Source organism: Trachinotus anak, unplaced genomic scaffold (assembly GCF_046630095.1).
Source record: "Trachinotus anak isolate AG129_WGS33_773 ecotype Australia unplaced genomic scaffold, CSIRO_AGI_Tana_v1 ptg000032l, whole genome shotgun sequence".
NCBI classification, from domain to species: domain Eukaryota; kingdom Metazoa; phylum Chordata; class Actinopteri; order Carangiformes; family Carangidae; genus Trachinotus; species Trachinotus anak.
Window position 1 is genome coordinate 14,874,617 of NW_027273883.1, and position 15,827 is coordinate 14,890,443.

At 43.9% G+C, this 15,827-nt stretch overlaps 1 protein-coding gene across 4 annotated transcripts in view; it reads left to right on the forward strand.

Moving 5' to 3' along the window:
• Positions 1-15,827, forward strand: part of creb5b (cAMP responsive element binding protein 5b) — a 44,884-nt gene that overhangs the window by 25,189 nt on the left and 3,868 nt on the right. For all 4 annotated transcript variants that reach the window (XM_071470000.1, XM_071469999.1, XM_071469996.1 and 1 more), the window contains exons 6-10: positions 692-818; positions 2,136-2,246; positions 13,154-13,477; positions 14,758-14,985; positions 15,627-15,735. In XM_071470000.1, the coding sequence (XP_071326101.1) occupies positions 692-818; positions 2,136-2,246; positions 13,154-13,477; positions 14,758-14,985; positions 15,627-15,735 (899 nt within the window). The remainder of the gene's footprint in view (positions 1-691; positions 819-2,135; positions 2,247-13,153; positions 13,478-14,757; positions 14,986-15,626; positions 15,736-15,827) is intronic.

The window sequence follows — 15,827 nt, forward strand, 5'->3', positions numbered from 1 at the left end:
TATGGGTTTCGAAATCCTCTGGTCATTACAAACTGATTCCAGTTTAATCTTCAACGTTTACTTTGTTCCATTAAAACTCACAAAGAGGTCTGTGATAGAGCTGGTCTTTTATTTTATATGGATAATCAATAACTCTGTCAACTTAAGTTTTTAAACATCTAGTCGTTAAAGGTTTATAGCTGACCTAAAACATCAAGCTCTTTATGTGCAGTAATACCGATTCCAATTTTTACCATTTCTCTTAGTTTTTGTCGAGCGCTGTCTTAGTGCTTTTGCACATGACTACCACATTTATTTCCATTTATTGTTAAAACATTTTGTAAGCCTATGTTTAGCTCACTTTAAAATAATAACATATAGATAAACATGGTAACACTGTCTTAACCATCCCATAATGAACATTTATAAGCAGTAAGTGAACACTGAATCAGTGCTTTATAACACACTCTCATGTAGTTGGAAGCAAATATAAGGAGTGTTGATGTGTAACCACATATTATTAGATATAAGTACAGCTATTGTTTACTGCATTATCATCAGTCATTATATGTTTATGCCCCATAATTATTTAGCACCATAGTGTTGGTAGTTGAGTTTGATGTTATAATATGACAAAACATGAAATAATTCTCTTGGATTATTTATAACAATGCAAATCCTGACGTTCTTTGTCTGTGTCTGTCTGTCTCAGGCCTGTCCCTGGGTCTCTGTCCTCACTGCTGCACCTACGAAACAGACAGAGACAGCCTCTGCCAGCCTCCATGCCTGGAACACTGCCAGACCCAACCATGCCTGGCTCCTCCGCTGTGCTGATGCCTGTGAGTACAACAATGGAGCACAGAGCACATTCACTCACGGGTGCACTCACACATGCAGAAGCAAACCCACACACTCATATAGTAAATGAAGACAGTGTACATTAAGACTCAAGACAAACTACGGAGGTTTGCAGTTTCGGATGTTGTCTGTCACCTTTAAAATGACTCACAGCAGTTTATCAAGGAAATCATATCTTGTATGAATAAAGGATTCAAAGGAGGTTAAGGTTTAGAATATATACTTTCTGTTTTGTAATTAAGCCAAAAAGATTTAGAGGACCCACATTGGGAAGGTGAGGAATGATAACAACCCAATGAAAGCTCCTCGTATCAGGATTCTAATGATACAACATATGTTCTCATTGTAACACAAGACAGCCTGTGTTTACGGTATGGAAAAAAACCTCCCATGTTTATTAAATTAAGAGCTAAGCGATTTTGTGGAAGATTGACGGTTCAGGAAAGGGGTGCAGGTTTGGGTGATATTTTTACACAAAACATACTTAGTGCAATTAAGGCTGTGTGTCACGTTCTAGGGCTGAGTCTCTGTGGACGAGGGGGTGGGGGGCAGTGGGGGTCAGGCAAAGGGGGGTGGAGAAGGGGCCGTTCCCAATGGAAACCATCACACCACCCAGAGTTCAGCAGCTGGGAGGCCACAGCAGCGTACACACACGTATGCATGCAGACACTCACACAAAGGTTTCTTCTTTCCTGCACATACTCCTCAGTGAACACTGCTCGTATCGTCACCCTGCACAGGTGACCTCTCACCCCTGTCAGCTTACCCAGCTGATTTCCTCACATTCAGGTTTCAGCTGTGACACATAACCACAGTGGCCAGGGTGAGTTAGGGGCAAGTGTGAACCACACACATACAGTGGGGCCAAAAGTCTGAGACCACTGCACGAAGAGACCAATTCACCTCATTAACGCATACTGCACCATGAGGGGCTGGGGTTTGATGTGTTAGTCAGACTCACCACGATATTATCAGAAACACACACCCCTGTTGCACCGGCTTCCTGTGTTAAGTCCCTTCGTGCTGGCTTCCTGTTGTGGGTCAGTTCCAGTTATCATCACACAGAGCTGTGCACAGGGCAGCCTGTCATGTGAAATCAGGCTCTCGTGTGCTCTCATCTTATCCCACATCGTCTCACCCTTTTAATGCTAAAGCTTTTTTGTGGAGGCAGTGATAGCATCTTGTGAAGACCTAATAATGATAATAAGCATCATACATCTTGTATCAAAAAGTGTGGTGCCATATGAAAAATATGTCTACACTTGTATAAAGTGTTCTCATGGTGTTGTAATCTTCAGATGGAGAGACAAATGTCCATGGGCTCCAATATGATGGGTATGCAAGGACCCGCCCACAGCAGCTCCTGCGCCTCCACTCACATTCCCTCCATGCACTCAGAAGCCAAACTGGTGAGTATATACATGTGTTCACCTATACACATTTATAAGTGCACACACACAAGCACAAAGTGTTGCAACTCTCTTTTCCACTGGGCTGTGCCAGCAAAGCTGTGCTCTTAGGTCTGTGTGGATTTCATCATTTGGTGTGTAATCAAAGCTGTGTCTGAACCTGCCAGTGCTGTACTGGAGACTGTGGCTGGAATAAAGGGCCCTTTATGTGGTTGTGGCTGGGCTGCCCACCGACTGCCTGATGTATATCTTAATGTACAGAACATGTTCTGTAGGTCCTGCAACTTGTTAGCACTAGTTTAACACAGCGGGGAAAAAATCAAATGACCTCATCCTTCACAAAGCAGGCAGTTAGAGCAGTGGGAATGAGACATAGTTGAGAGAAGAGAAAGACAGAAAGTAGACAGGTTTTGAGAGTTAAGAAGTATAGAGAAAGGCTGAACGCAGGAAAAGCTTAAGAGAAAGAGATCTTCCATCCAGTCCAGTTTTGCACACTACTAGTGCTGTAATAGAAGTGCCAAAGGCTGACAGTATACCTCTGATTAATGTCAAATGGTCAAACAGTTACACTCTAGGTGATAGGAACTGATTAATACTGTAGCAACATGACTATCAGCCAGCCTTTGTTTTCAAAATAAATAACTCTGAAAATGGAAACAGTTCCATAAAAATAAGGTCAAATAAGTGTCATGATTTGGATATCAAAAAAAAAAAAAAAAAATCACAAACCATATTCATAAGCATTGGCTGGTCTTTATGTTTAGAAAGGTTTGCTGATAGCTGAATTTGCTGCAGAGAAACATCTTGTGGAGGGGAGAGAGAGAGAGAGAGAGGAAGAGAGAGAGAGGAGGTAGCAGAGGTCATTAGAAGAGTTATTGCTCTGATAGAGGAGAGCGGGAGCATTCCCAGGGCATTTAATTCTCCCTCTTCCTCCTGCTCTCTCAAGATTGATCGTCTTTGTAGTCTTTTGAATTTCTTCAACTGTTCCTATGGTAACACGCTGGGGTAACACAATATTAGTGTATTAGGCTTATCTCTCCTCTGGCCGTCATCCAGACACATCTTACCCTTTTTTTTCTCCTCCTCCTATCTATGTAATTGAATTGTAAATGCTCTGTTAGGCCTCCCATAAACATATGCAGTCACTAAATGGCTACAGGGCCCTGGACCATGCAACTTTCTGGTTAGTTGGCCATTCAGACACGAGGCAGGGCAACCAAATGTGGATCAATTGAGATTCTGCTCCCTGATGTCTGAACGCAACTGATGGAATTCCATGATTGTGGACAGAAAGTGAGAGACTAATTGTGTTATCAGGGTGCGATCTCCAGCATGAGTTTCATAAGCATAGACGGGGTTTCTAATGTCTGTAATATCCGCGCCCGGGCCGGGTCGATAAATACGGCCTCGCTATCGGATAACTGGGCCATGATCAGGCCCATGTGTCCCCTGCGACGTTCTCAATCCGGCTCTAATCGCATTACCCCAACCATGTTGACTTTCCGCCAATGGGAAATCTCCGCACTGTAACCCCACACCCCCGAGGCAGAGACCTAGATACACTCTTTCTGCTCAGCGTTTACATTGTGAGAGCGGAGAAGGGGATTGACTGGGACTTTGATAGACATGAAGGAAACTGATAGACAGGCAGAGAGAGCAGAGGGAGTTGAAAGGCGAGATATGGTATTGATAATCTGAGACACCAAAGAGTGAGTGAGAGTGAGAAATTGGCAGAATTCTTTCTGGGTGACATGAAAGGACTTCTGCTTGGCCTAGCTTCCTGTGCCCCTCTCCATGTGCACATGCATGTACGCCCACACATATGTGCTTGTGATTGTTTGATATTTTGTGGTAACTGGAGGCCTCGGTTGCAGGATTAACCCTCCCCTTCCAGAGAAAGCATTGCCCAGAGCTTTGGCTAATGAAGGCTAATTGATTTTGTGGTGGGCCAGAGCAGCACAGAGGCCTGTCTCTGGTGTAAATAGTTAATGAGCCGAAGGACTGCTGTGGCCCCTTGGGGACTCATATCTCGCTCTAAGCCCTCTGTTTGTGCTCTCTCGGCCAAAGACTGTATCTGCATCAGTGCTCATCTTTGTTCTCCTCTATCTCTGATTTTTTTCTTAAGTGCCATCGTTTAAGTGGTACAGAAAAGCCTGACGGTGCAGTAACTAACTTGTGTGTTCTCCCTTGCTGCTTTGAGCTTGTTGTTTGGGAGTGTTGCTGAGATTGGAGTGTTTTATTAGTTTTGGTTCAAGTGTTTTTTTCTTCTTCTGAAGGACTGGGTGCTCATGGTGCCGGGTGTGGTTGTGTTCTGCTCTGTTGTGGTCTAGGGAATAGAAGGGTGCGTGTTGTGTGCTGGAGGTTGTGGGATAGTTGACCCTCGCAGCGTGGAGGAAACGCTGCAGAGAGGAGGCCAAGTTCCACAGCACGCTGGCCAAAGCATTACGTCACCGCTCAGAGCCAGTTCTCCACAGGGCCTCGCAAACAGACACACACACACAAATACACTGCCTGTTCCAGCTCTGTGTCATCCTCCTTGCACAGTGTCAGATAATAACACAGCCACAAACACACGTACACACACTCACAGACAGTCACTTACTTAAAAACAAGTTACAAGTGTACACATACACACGTGCACAGAGCACATGCACACTGTATAAACGCACGTGTGCATACTGTATGGGCCTGTATTCTCCTCCAAAAAACCTTCCTGTCCTGCTCAGATGGTTTGATATGTTTGTTTGTATGATGAAAGACATTTACTATCATTTCTCATCAGTAACAAGGAAAGCCCAAACAGGCCCTTATCAAGCCAGTTCTAAATAACATCTGCCGATGCCAACTATGGTACATGACTCAGCTCCTGTCAGTGGAACCCTTTTCAAAGTGGTGCACTTCGGCATTGTTTTTGTGTCCCCTTTAAATGAGCTCCTTGCTTTCCACACATCCCACTTGCCTGCTAATTTCAGACAGAAGGGCCTTGAAACAGTTTGGTATTGGTGTATGAAAATGTGTTATTTATTATCTCCCAATATCTATTGTTTACATTGTTACTAAGGACAATAAATTTGTCACTAAGCATCAGGCTAGGTGCTGAGTTTTTTATGAGGTAAACAATACTATATGTTCCTTCATTGCAGCTCTCTTGGCTGTGGAGCTGGCACTAGAAGGGTGGATGACATAATTCCTGGCATGCTCTAAATGTACTCCTTTTTTACTTGAGGAGGGAAAAAAACAGCACGTCTCTTAAAGAAACATTTCATAGGACACAGGAGGACCAATAATCAAAGTGTTTCTAGCACACTAACATAGCCTTTTTACATTTTATTTACACAACCCTCACAGTTCTTAATGTTTCAGTCTAGTTGCAGAATTGGGCATTTGGGTTAATAGGCTTATAGAACCAAGTTTTTCCCTAAAGAGTGAACAAGTGAAAAAAGTTACATACATATTCTGTTAAGAAATGCCAAGTAAAAAAAAAGCATTGAAGCAGCCCCAGATGTGTCAGTTTTCAGTTCTGCTATTCGGTGATTGATTGAGTGATTAGTTCAGTATGAAGTCATTTGTAAGCAGTTAAGCCATTAGCGTATGTGGTAACCCTGTTATGTGTTCCATTCATTTTCTTCCACTGTAGTAGGAGAGCACCTCTGGCTAAACCTCTTTTGTGAGGAGGAGCAGCACACACAATAGGAGTCTAACTCCAGGTTTTGTAAGCAACATCTGTATGAATGGTGGCATTGTCAGGGTATGATGTCATTGGAGAGGGACGGTGAGCTAAGAGCACAGCTGAATCTGCACTCCACTTCACTGAGCTCTACAATATGTGCAAGTATATTGTATATGTTTGTGTGCATGCTCATGATTGCATGTGCAAAATGACTTTCAGTGCATTTTGCAGCCTCTGTGGCAATCATTGTCCTTAGAGTCAAAACACATCTGTGGACAAAGTGGGCTAAAACAAACCATGAACTTAGAGTTTGCACATAGTTTAGATAGCCGAGATACAATGTTGCATAAAGAGAAGGTTGAATGTTAGTGGAACAGATGAAAAGAAAGTTTTGTAGATGATAAAACATAGGATGTTTCTCTCTATTGCCACGGATGAAAGTGTTTTCAACAGAGTGAAGTGTGGGATTGAAGAGCTGCAGGATCAATGTGTGTCTGCCAGTTTATCATTGTTGGACACAGACCAGAGAGGGGCCCTTCTCTCACTGCTTCCACTGTGTTGCCATTGCCAAAGTGTTTGGTTTGTCTGAGAGAGTCGTTCTGTTTACTCTATAGTTATAGTAAGTCAAAGATAAATGGACATGCTGTATAGTTTTCAAGATGTTCTGCCTCTCATTTGACAGGCTTCATCAGTCCTATTCACTACGGATTGCTTGTTGCAATAATGAACGATGTGTCCCATCGCTACACACTGCTTTTATAGGTTAATTTATATCATGCATATTTAGCTCCATACATATCGCTGCTTAACAAGGGTGTTTCTGTCATTTAGCCTGCCTTTAATCATGTAAATAGGATTGACAAAATAATAGAAACACCTGTCAGTACAATGCAATGCAATGCAACAGCAACACAAATTTCAGTCTCCAAAATAATCAGAAATTGAATCAGCACTTCTCTAAAACAGTGTCAACAAAAACAGAACATTATAACCTTCATGAAGGAGGATTTATTGCCGGGCTTTTGTATTAGGCCACGTTCTTTTTAGCTAGGTGAACCTAACTGGCAACTGAGTGTATTGCTAAACACAATCAGGGAGATTGCTGCATATTCACATTAGAGTGTCAAACTGGCAGAGGGTAAGAAATGCGACATAATTTATGAGATTTATTTTCTTCTCTAATTTGTTTAGTAGCTACTTACTACATGTTGACCCATTCAGTTCAACATCTAGAACAGTTATTGTGTTGAACAGTTATGTCGCTGCATCAATTAAATGGTATAGGCCAAAAAGCATATGAAATTCATGTTGAACATATTTTAAAAATGTCAACAAGCTGTGTGTTATCCCTTAATTTGACAACTTTGTGATTTAAATGAGGGGACTATAGATAAAACCTAAGTTGCTAGAGCATTATAAGTTACCAGTTTCTGCATTGGTTATAGGAAGCATGCAATGTTTTTTTTTTTAATTCAAAGTTGTCATAGTAAAGCTGATACACAGCACAATGAGGTATTTGAAGGTCTGCGTATACCGGTACAGTTATATTTAAATAGTTACGTGTGTGTGTGTGTGTGTGTGTGTGTGTGTGTGTGTGTGTGTGTGTGTGTGTCTATGTGTGTATGTCTTTGTGTGGCTGCATGCGGGTGGGGTTATGGACGAGGGAAGCAGTTGTGGCACAGAGTGTCGCATCTGTTTGTCTTTGGATGACTGCGTGTTGTTTTAGCTGTGCTGATGGGAGGTGTATGTGAAGACCATTTGGTCATGGTTCAGGGCCTGTGAATGGGATAGGGCTCCAGCAGAGCCAAGCTTGGGTAAACCAGCTGCCGTCACTACACGGGCCAGACTGGACTGGTGCAGCCACTATGAGCCCCCCTGGAGCCTGGGCAGTGAACAAGTTACTCAAACTCCAGAATGAGCACTCACACTCCGGAGGGGTGATCGGAAAAAGTCTGCTGGGTCAGAGTTAGTCAGTCTGATACAGTTACTACTTAGTTTCTCAAACCAGTTAACGCTGACAGGTTGGATTGCCTCTCAGTCATTTTGACATGTTTAATGGGTGATCCTAATCCAAATGTTCATAGACGAAGCTCAAATATGTTGATACAAGAGACCGTTTTCAGCCAAAATAAACATCATTACAGATATGTTATATTGAGCATGTTTGAAATTTTGTTTGACTCAGGTCTTTACATTTCCAGTTACATTTAACTTGAATATGGGTAATTTGCCTGATGCTTTTGATGCCACAAATTGAGACACGTTAGTGTTTATTAGTGGACACGTGCTTTGTCTGTCTCTCCCACTCTGAGGCATTCTCTGTATTCAACACTGTGGCAGTGGGTGTAGTGATAACCATGTAGGCTGCACTAGAGCAGGGCTTTACAAGAGAGGGAACAGTGGGGATATACAGACTGGAGTCAGAGGCCCATCCATTAACTTGACAGGGTGGAGAAGCTGCCAAGAGTATGAGCGCATGCTTTGGAGCGTGCTCCTCAGTGGGCGTGTGTCTCACTGCGCCCATACCGCCACGGTTCCTCCGAGCACCACCAGAGCGTCTGGCCCTGGCAGAACAGCCAGTCTATGTCCATCTCCCCGTCTGTGTCTGGAACCACAGGGAGGCTCTGTGCGGCTCGGCTCTGATCAGCTTGGCCCAGAACTCGAGAGAGGAGAGAGGGGGCGACAGTACAACCCAGTGCTCCCATCAGACTGTCTGCCTCGCTGTTCCCTGAGGAAATCAGTTTAACAGTCCCCAGCTCTTGGCAAGCAGAGGGAGAGGGGGTGGAGGAACAGGGAAGAGGTGTGTGTGTGAGAGAGAGAAGGGGCGGGGGGTGTTACTGCCTCTCTGGGCGAGAGGGAAATCTAATAAAATTGAACTAATGGGGGTGTGGAGTTTTAGGGGACAGAGAGTGGGTTTTGCAGGCAGGCACTGTTGGGTAGTGGTGGTTGTGGAGATGAGGAGGATGGAATTAGATCCTCAGAGTTCTTGGCAAAGCAGCACAGCCAAACTCCTGCTTTCAACTGCAGATGGTGAACCCATGTTGGGTTTAGAGCGAGAGTTAGGGGGCCTAGGCCTACAAAATACACAGCCAGGAAAGTTACAGCTATGATATATTATGCAACTAGAAATACTGTGCACATATGCATGATCACTGAACATGCTGTTGTGCTAGCATAGTGTGAACAAAAGGCTGACAGAGACAGACAGAAGCTCTAATGTTTCTCTGTGGACTCTGTAATGTGAAGCAGAAGATCTCCATTTAAAACTGCGATCTTTTTGCACTTAAACTATGACTCCACAGACTGGTTAAATCTTTCTAACTTGCTATAAGGCGCCAGAGGGACACAGGTCCCCTGATAGTACACTGCTACACTTTTAAGGGGCATAAAAGTGCTCACCCTGACCTCACAGGGTTTGATTTACCCATCCTGAGGCGGGCGTGGTCTCTTCCCTTTGTACCTGCTCTGTGCTCTTGCTTTCTCCTCCCAGGGTTAATAGATATGAAGTCATCTGGCGAGGAGAAACCTGAGTGTGTTCTCAGGATGTGCCCAGAGCACTCACTGGGACATCACTCAAAGCCCCCCGTGTCAGAGAGGAAGCAGCCATTAATAAATATCATTAATGGGTGATTACCTGGTATCCCTGAAACCACATAAATGAGAGAGACCTAAAAAAGGAGTGGGAGTGGATAGGTCATGGGGCAAAGGTCTGTGAGGAGATAGTTCCCCTCTGGGCAAAATATGGCTGAATCAGGGATGGTGTTTTAACAATGGAAAATCAATAGCTCTACTACTTTCAGGACACTGTCAGAATGCATGAAATGTGGTGTCAAATGCATGTGATTACAGATATATAAGCTGAGCGTTTTTAGATTTATGCTGGAAGAAGCTGCCCACGTCTCTGTGGTGTCATTGACCACTCATCCTCATGTTGTGTATTTGCTGTGTTTTTCCAGTTTCCCACAACAGCAGAGTAGACAGTGGTAGGGCAGACTATGCCAACCCATCTGTGAGCGCCCTGTACTGCCACAGGCTAACACCTGCACTGATTTAATGACTGTTTTCTGTGGTGGCCATGTTGCTGCAGGAGAAATGTATATGTATGTGTGTGTTATTAGGGTAAAATGCACATGGTGATTAAGTTCTTGTGCTTAGCACAGTCTGGGGAAATGCAACCATGTGTTAAAGAGTCATTAGGGAGCTGATGAAGGTGTTTGAGAATCACAGCCTGCTCATCATCGCTTTGCTAACGTCCCTTAGTTGCGTCACTGTGGTTCTGGATACAAAGACTTAAGTTTTGGCCGAGCTGGGTTTAACTGAGCTGTGTCTCAACTCCAGATGGAGCAGTAGCAGGCACTTGTGCAGATAGCTCCAGGAATAAGCTTGCATTACGGTAATGTACTGTAGTTCATTATTTAAACTCTATTGTTTAATTTGTGTTTGTTGATATTAGAGCTGCCACTTATTCAAGTAGTCTGCTGTCTTTTCTTGTTGGATTTACTTTTATCTCTTGGATCTATTTGTTAAATGAGTTTTTCTACAGATATGCTGTCTGGGTTTAAATATCAACTGTGTTGCATCAAATTTTGTTTGATAAAACCTGCATGATCCTAACTGTGTGGTTTATGTCAGTCCTCTAACCATGTGTGGTGCTTTTGATTTCTTTTGTTTCTTTTTCTTTTCCTGTTTATAAACATCACCACTAAGACTTGTGTAGAGGCCCCTCAGCTCTTTGACCTGCCTGTGTACCCTGACACTCTTGGGCCTCTTCGGGTGCAGGCTAATTCAATTAATAAACAGATAGCCCTGAGCTGCCAGCTGGATGGCTCTCAGAGACACTGATAAATGAGCACTCACTGTCTTGGGCTGATGGTGTGTGGGGAGGAGACACTAGAAGCCATCTAATCTCCCCTCACCCCGTTCTCTCTCTCTCTCTCTCTCTCTCTCACTGCCCTCCTTCACCGTCCTTTACCCTCTCTGTCCTTCTTCCCTGGTGCCTGGTTGTCAGGAATTCAGGCAGCTCCGGGCCCAGATGAGCATCTTACCCCCACACAGACAACTAGGGTCTAGGGTTTACTAGGGTCACAAAAACAGAGTACAGAGGTAGACTGGCGGCCAGCAGATTCCCTGGGCTTATGTTCATTCAGATGATTGCCTGTTCTGTGACTGAGTGGCAGATTGTCAAACCCAAATTGGTTTTCTCTTTCACAAGAGGGGAGGGCCTCACCTCTCCGGTGCTGACTGACAAGCTGAAGGCTGAAGGGAAGGTCTTTAGTGAGTGGTGTCAGACTCAGAATTCATCCTGTGAATATGTCCTTGTCAACACTAGTGATTGATATCTGTAAGCTCATTTAAATCCTTTTTCTGTTGAATGTCAACTAGTTATTTATTTTTGCATTTTTGTACTATGTCCAGGTAGATATCCAGCACTAACATTTATAACATATACAGAGTATAATGTATGCCGTTCATATGTTGCAGTAATTCAGAGACTTCTCACTGCTCAGGAAGTCTCGGCATAACTGTGATGCTGTGGACAGCTGCAGGCCTGAGGCTGCCCGCTGTATGTTAGTGTTGACCCTGTGGTATTTTAACTCCTGTCTCACTGGTCACAAAGAGGAAGGGCTGTGGCCCATGAGAGTTGTGCCGCTGAGGTTGTGGTGAAGGCAGTTACCAGGGGTTGGGTTTGAACAGATGGGGATCAGCAAATTTAAAATAAGATTCACACTGAGGGACAATAGATAGAAACAAAATCCTGAAGCTCGAGATATGTAGAGCTGTGTGACTATGTCAAGCATCCGTTGGTATGACAAGCAGAAACTATATTCAGCCAAAACAGGCTTGACAAGGTCATTATTTCACTGTGTTGGTTTCATGTATAGTTCTCTGAGTATGGAAAACCAAGTTAAGACACCACTCTACCAGTAAATCCTAATACAAATACATATATGCAATTTGTAAATATAATACAAACCAGTAGAGTAAGCTCTTTCAACTGTCTCATTTCCAAAATGATTTATTTGACTGTGTCTCCCTCCTCCTGCTAAAAAGTTTTCCACTCATGGACAGTGTGAGAGAGGAGTGGAGAGCTGATGTTGTGCTCTGGTTGAGTCCTAGCGTTGTGATCCAGACCAGCTGGATGCCATTCCCTGTGGGAATCATGAATGTAAAGGTTGTTAAAAGATATGGAGCCCTGGACACAGCATGGACTTACTGACAGCAGCTGGGAGAAGGGGGAAGGGAGCAAAGAGAGGAAAGAGAGCAGTGGGAAAGAGAATAGAAAACTTTGTGGAATTCACAACAGTAGCCTTGAAATGAAAGCCTTTGTTTTCAGTTTTGCTGTTAACATTTTGTTAAAAGTGATTAGTAGATGAATTATACACAGGATCTAAGCCAAAACTTTAGTATTTTCTTTCTGAATCCACATTTGTTGTGTGCTATTGGTGAGAAGATGTGTATTAATCAAAGTTTAACAGTCTCAACATTCTCTCAACCTGTCATTCTGAAAGTAGTTAAAATGTAAATAACTCATGCAAGAGTGCAGACACATTTTTTTTTTTATTTTGTCTAGGTTTGTGTGCAACAGATGAAGCCTGAATGTATATTTTGGCGCTTGTATGTTTGGGTTATGATTTTTTCTGGTCCCACGGTTGTCTTTATGTGATGCCCAGAAAAACAGACTTGTGAGAAGAGGTGCATTCAGTAAACACGAAGAACACAAGTGCACCTTTAGTGAGCCTCTCTCTGGTCTCGCTCCCAGGCCAGCAGAGACATCGGGTCAGTCTGGGCTAAGTAGACCACATGGTTAAAGCAACAAACCTCCTGCTGGGTCAACAGTGAGGGATCAGTCTGAGGCTCACACCTTGTCAGGGAGCTCCTCTCATAGGCAGACATCCACCCACACTCACGCACACACACACACACACACACACACACACACACACACACGGAGAGGCTATTAGGAATATGAAAAGGAGGGACTGGTGGGATTGTAATCATGGACTGTAAAGAGAGAAAATGACAGGACTGAAGGAGAGACAGAGGACAGTCTAAGTGGCTTTGATTCTTTGTCCTGACATATGGATTTATGGAGCCATTCATCATCTCAGAGTGAGCACATGAACCTGCTCTGTAGCTGTTGATCATCAGCACACTGGTAGATGAGAGCACAAACTTAAAATATACTCAGAGAGAATAATGGTAAACGTCATGTTTGGTGTCCATTTTGTTTACTCAGAGGCTGAAGGCTGCACTTTCACACCACCCTGGTGCCATCGCCAACGGAAACATGAACTCCATGGGCCACATGATGGAGATGATGTCATCGCGGCAGGAGCAAAGCGCCCACCATCACATGCACTCACACCCGCACCAGCACCTGCAAGCGCCTCCCCACGCGTACCAGCACCACGGCCATCACCACCACAACCAGGGCCACGGCCAGGCGGGACATCACCACCCACAAGGACACAACCCCCATCACAACTCCCACAATCCCCACCTCCATCCTGGTCACCCACACCAAACCTCACCGCACCCTCCAATGCACTCTGCTTCACAGGTAAGCACAGCCCATCCCCAGGAGAGCAGAAGCTTTTAGATGGTCCAAAGGCAAAGCCACAAGTTCAATAACACATTAACTGTACTGCACAATGAAACCTCTCATATAGCTCAAAGCCACTGTATGTGTACCATGACTAAAGCAAGGCAGTGCTTTAGTAGCCCTCTGAGCTGTTTAGAAGTCAGCTATTAGTGGTTTAGTATAGAAGTACAGTTGTAATGATGCTTCAAATGCACCGTAAGTCAGTGGACAAACACATTTTCCTTTGCTGCAGCCACATTGCCAAGTAGTTTCCTGGCAACCACCTTAAAGGTAATTTTTCCTTTGAGGTTGGTCAGCTACAGGTCAGTGTCAGATGCCCGCCATGGAGGGAAGGGGTCAAAAAGAGGCCATAAAATGGCTGTTATAAAAAATTCTCAGGACTGTCTTTTGGAAACTATGCCCCACACCCTTCTGCACTGCCAAGCTGCCGTTATGTGGCCACAGTATGCTCCAGGTGCAGAAGATGTTTTATACATGCTGGTCCTGATGGTGAACAGACAGACTTGGCTAATAGTCCTGGAACATCTTAGCTGTGAATATGTTTGGTTTAATTTCAACTGAAAGTTTTAATGTTTTAAAGTCACGGCATTAAAAATATTATATTGTGAGAGACTTTGTCCCTGCTTTGTCCAACGCCCTCTGCAATGCCAATCATTTTGGGTGAAGGACAGCCTGACATCAAAAGATGCAAGTCACTGTATGTTCTAAATGCACCATTAGGGCATTAAAACAACACTCTGTATGCACAGCGGCCATTAAAGCAGCTTGTATTTTCCATGCTTCTCATAAAAATGGTGAATGATCTGAAGACTGAAAACACTTGACCTTGCCAAGGATATGTCCAGATTTGTCAGTGCATGTTCGGTTTTAGAAACAAGCCTTTTGACTGTGTCTGGTGGTGTTAGTCTGAGTGGAAGTGGGCGTTGGAAAACTGCCTCCTGACACCTCCTTAACAAGGTGGGCAGGCTGGTGAATCAGCCCAGTCACTCACTCAGTCACTCCTAACGCCCACAGCCTGGCTCACAAGGCACGTGGCACAGCCAGATGTTGTTTTTGGGGAAGTTGCCAGACATGAAATAGCTGAAGGAGGTAATGTATAGATGCTTGTTTAGCAGTGACAGCGGACAGGTGACTGGCTGTTTTCCAGGTGTGTCAGAGTAGTTACATGTCTGGTTGGATGGTGGCAGGTGTCTCATCAAAGCACTCAGTGATGCTGATGCTCTTTCCTCGTGTTTCAGATGTCACCTGCAACCCAGCAGATGCAGCCCACGCAGACACTGCAGTCTCCGCCTCCCAGTGGCGGGCGGCGCAGGCGAGTAGTAGACGAGGATCCGGATGAACGTCGACGGAAGTTTCTGGAGCGAAACAGAGCAGCAGCAACAAGATGCAGACAGAAGAGAAAAGTGTGGGTGATGTCATTAGAGAAGAAAGCAGAAGAGCTCACACAGACCAACATGCAGCTTCAGGTACAAACTATTAACCCTCTGGTTCTAATTCTGCACGAAGCACCCACCCTCTGCCACTCACTACAGTCAGCATCTGTTTCTGACTCAGTTCCTCATTAAAAACTTCATGATATTGTCCTGTTTTGTACCAAATATGATAGCAATAAGTTTGACTGGTTTGAGCATGAGTATGAGTGCAGCAATGAGAAGATTTATTGTATGTTGTCAGTGTTAGACTGATGAAAAAAGAACTTCTGAAATCTTGTTTTATAAACATGTAATTAGCGAAATATTGTAGAATCTTTACATTAAAGGAACATTTCAGCAATGTAGCATTGCATTTCCATCAAGTTGGGGGACTCACATGAAACAGATTTAAGAATGAATGGTAAAAATCAAAGAGGTCGAGATATCCTGACTTTAGTCCCTAGTATGGCTCAAGCTCCAAAAACACTGGATCCTGTATTTCCCATAATGCAACTGAATATCCAAAATTTATAACAAATGTTTTCAGCTAAAAATTGAATTCTTAAGCCCAATGAAAAATATAACATGAGGGATACATTGTTAGTTATTAATAAAAGTAATCAAGGATAACAGGGTAGCCTGCTTTGATTTTGGATTCTCATGTAGTTTTAAAATGTGTTTTCCCTGCATTTCAGAATGAAGTGACCATGCTAAAGAACGAGGTGACCCAACTCAAGCAGCTTCTCCTCACACACAAGGACTGTCCCATCACCACTATGCAGAAAGAGTCCCAAGGTTACCTCAGTGAGTAGCTCAAACATAAACACAGACACACACACATTTGGGAATTTGACCAAAAATGCACCTTCATCTGTGTGCCTTAGCCCTACAGCGCA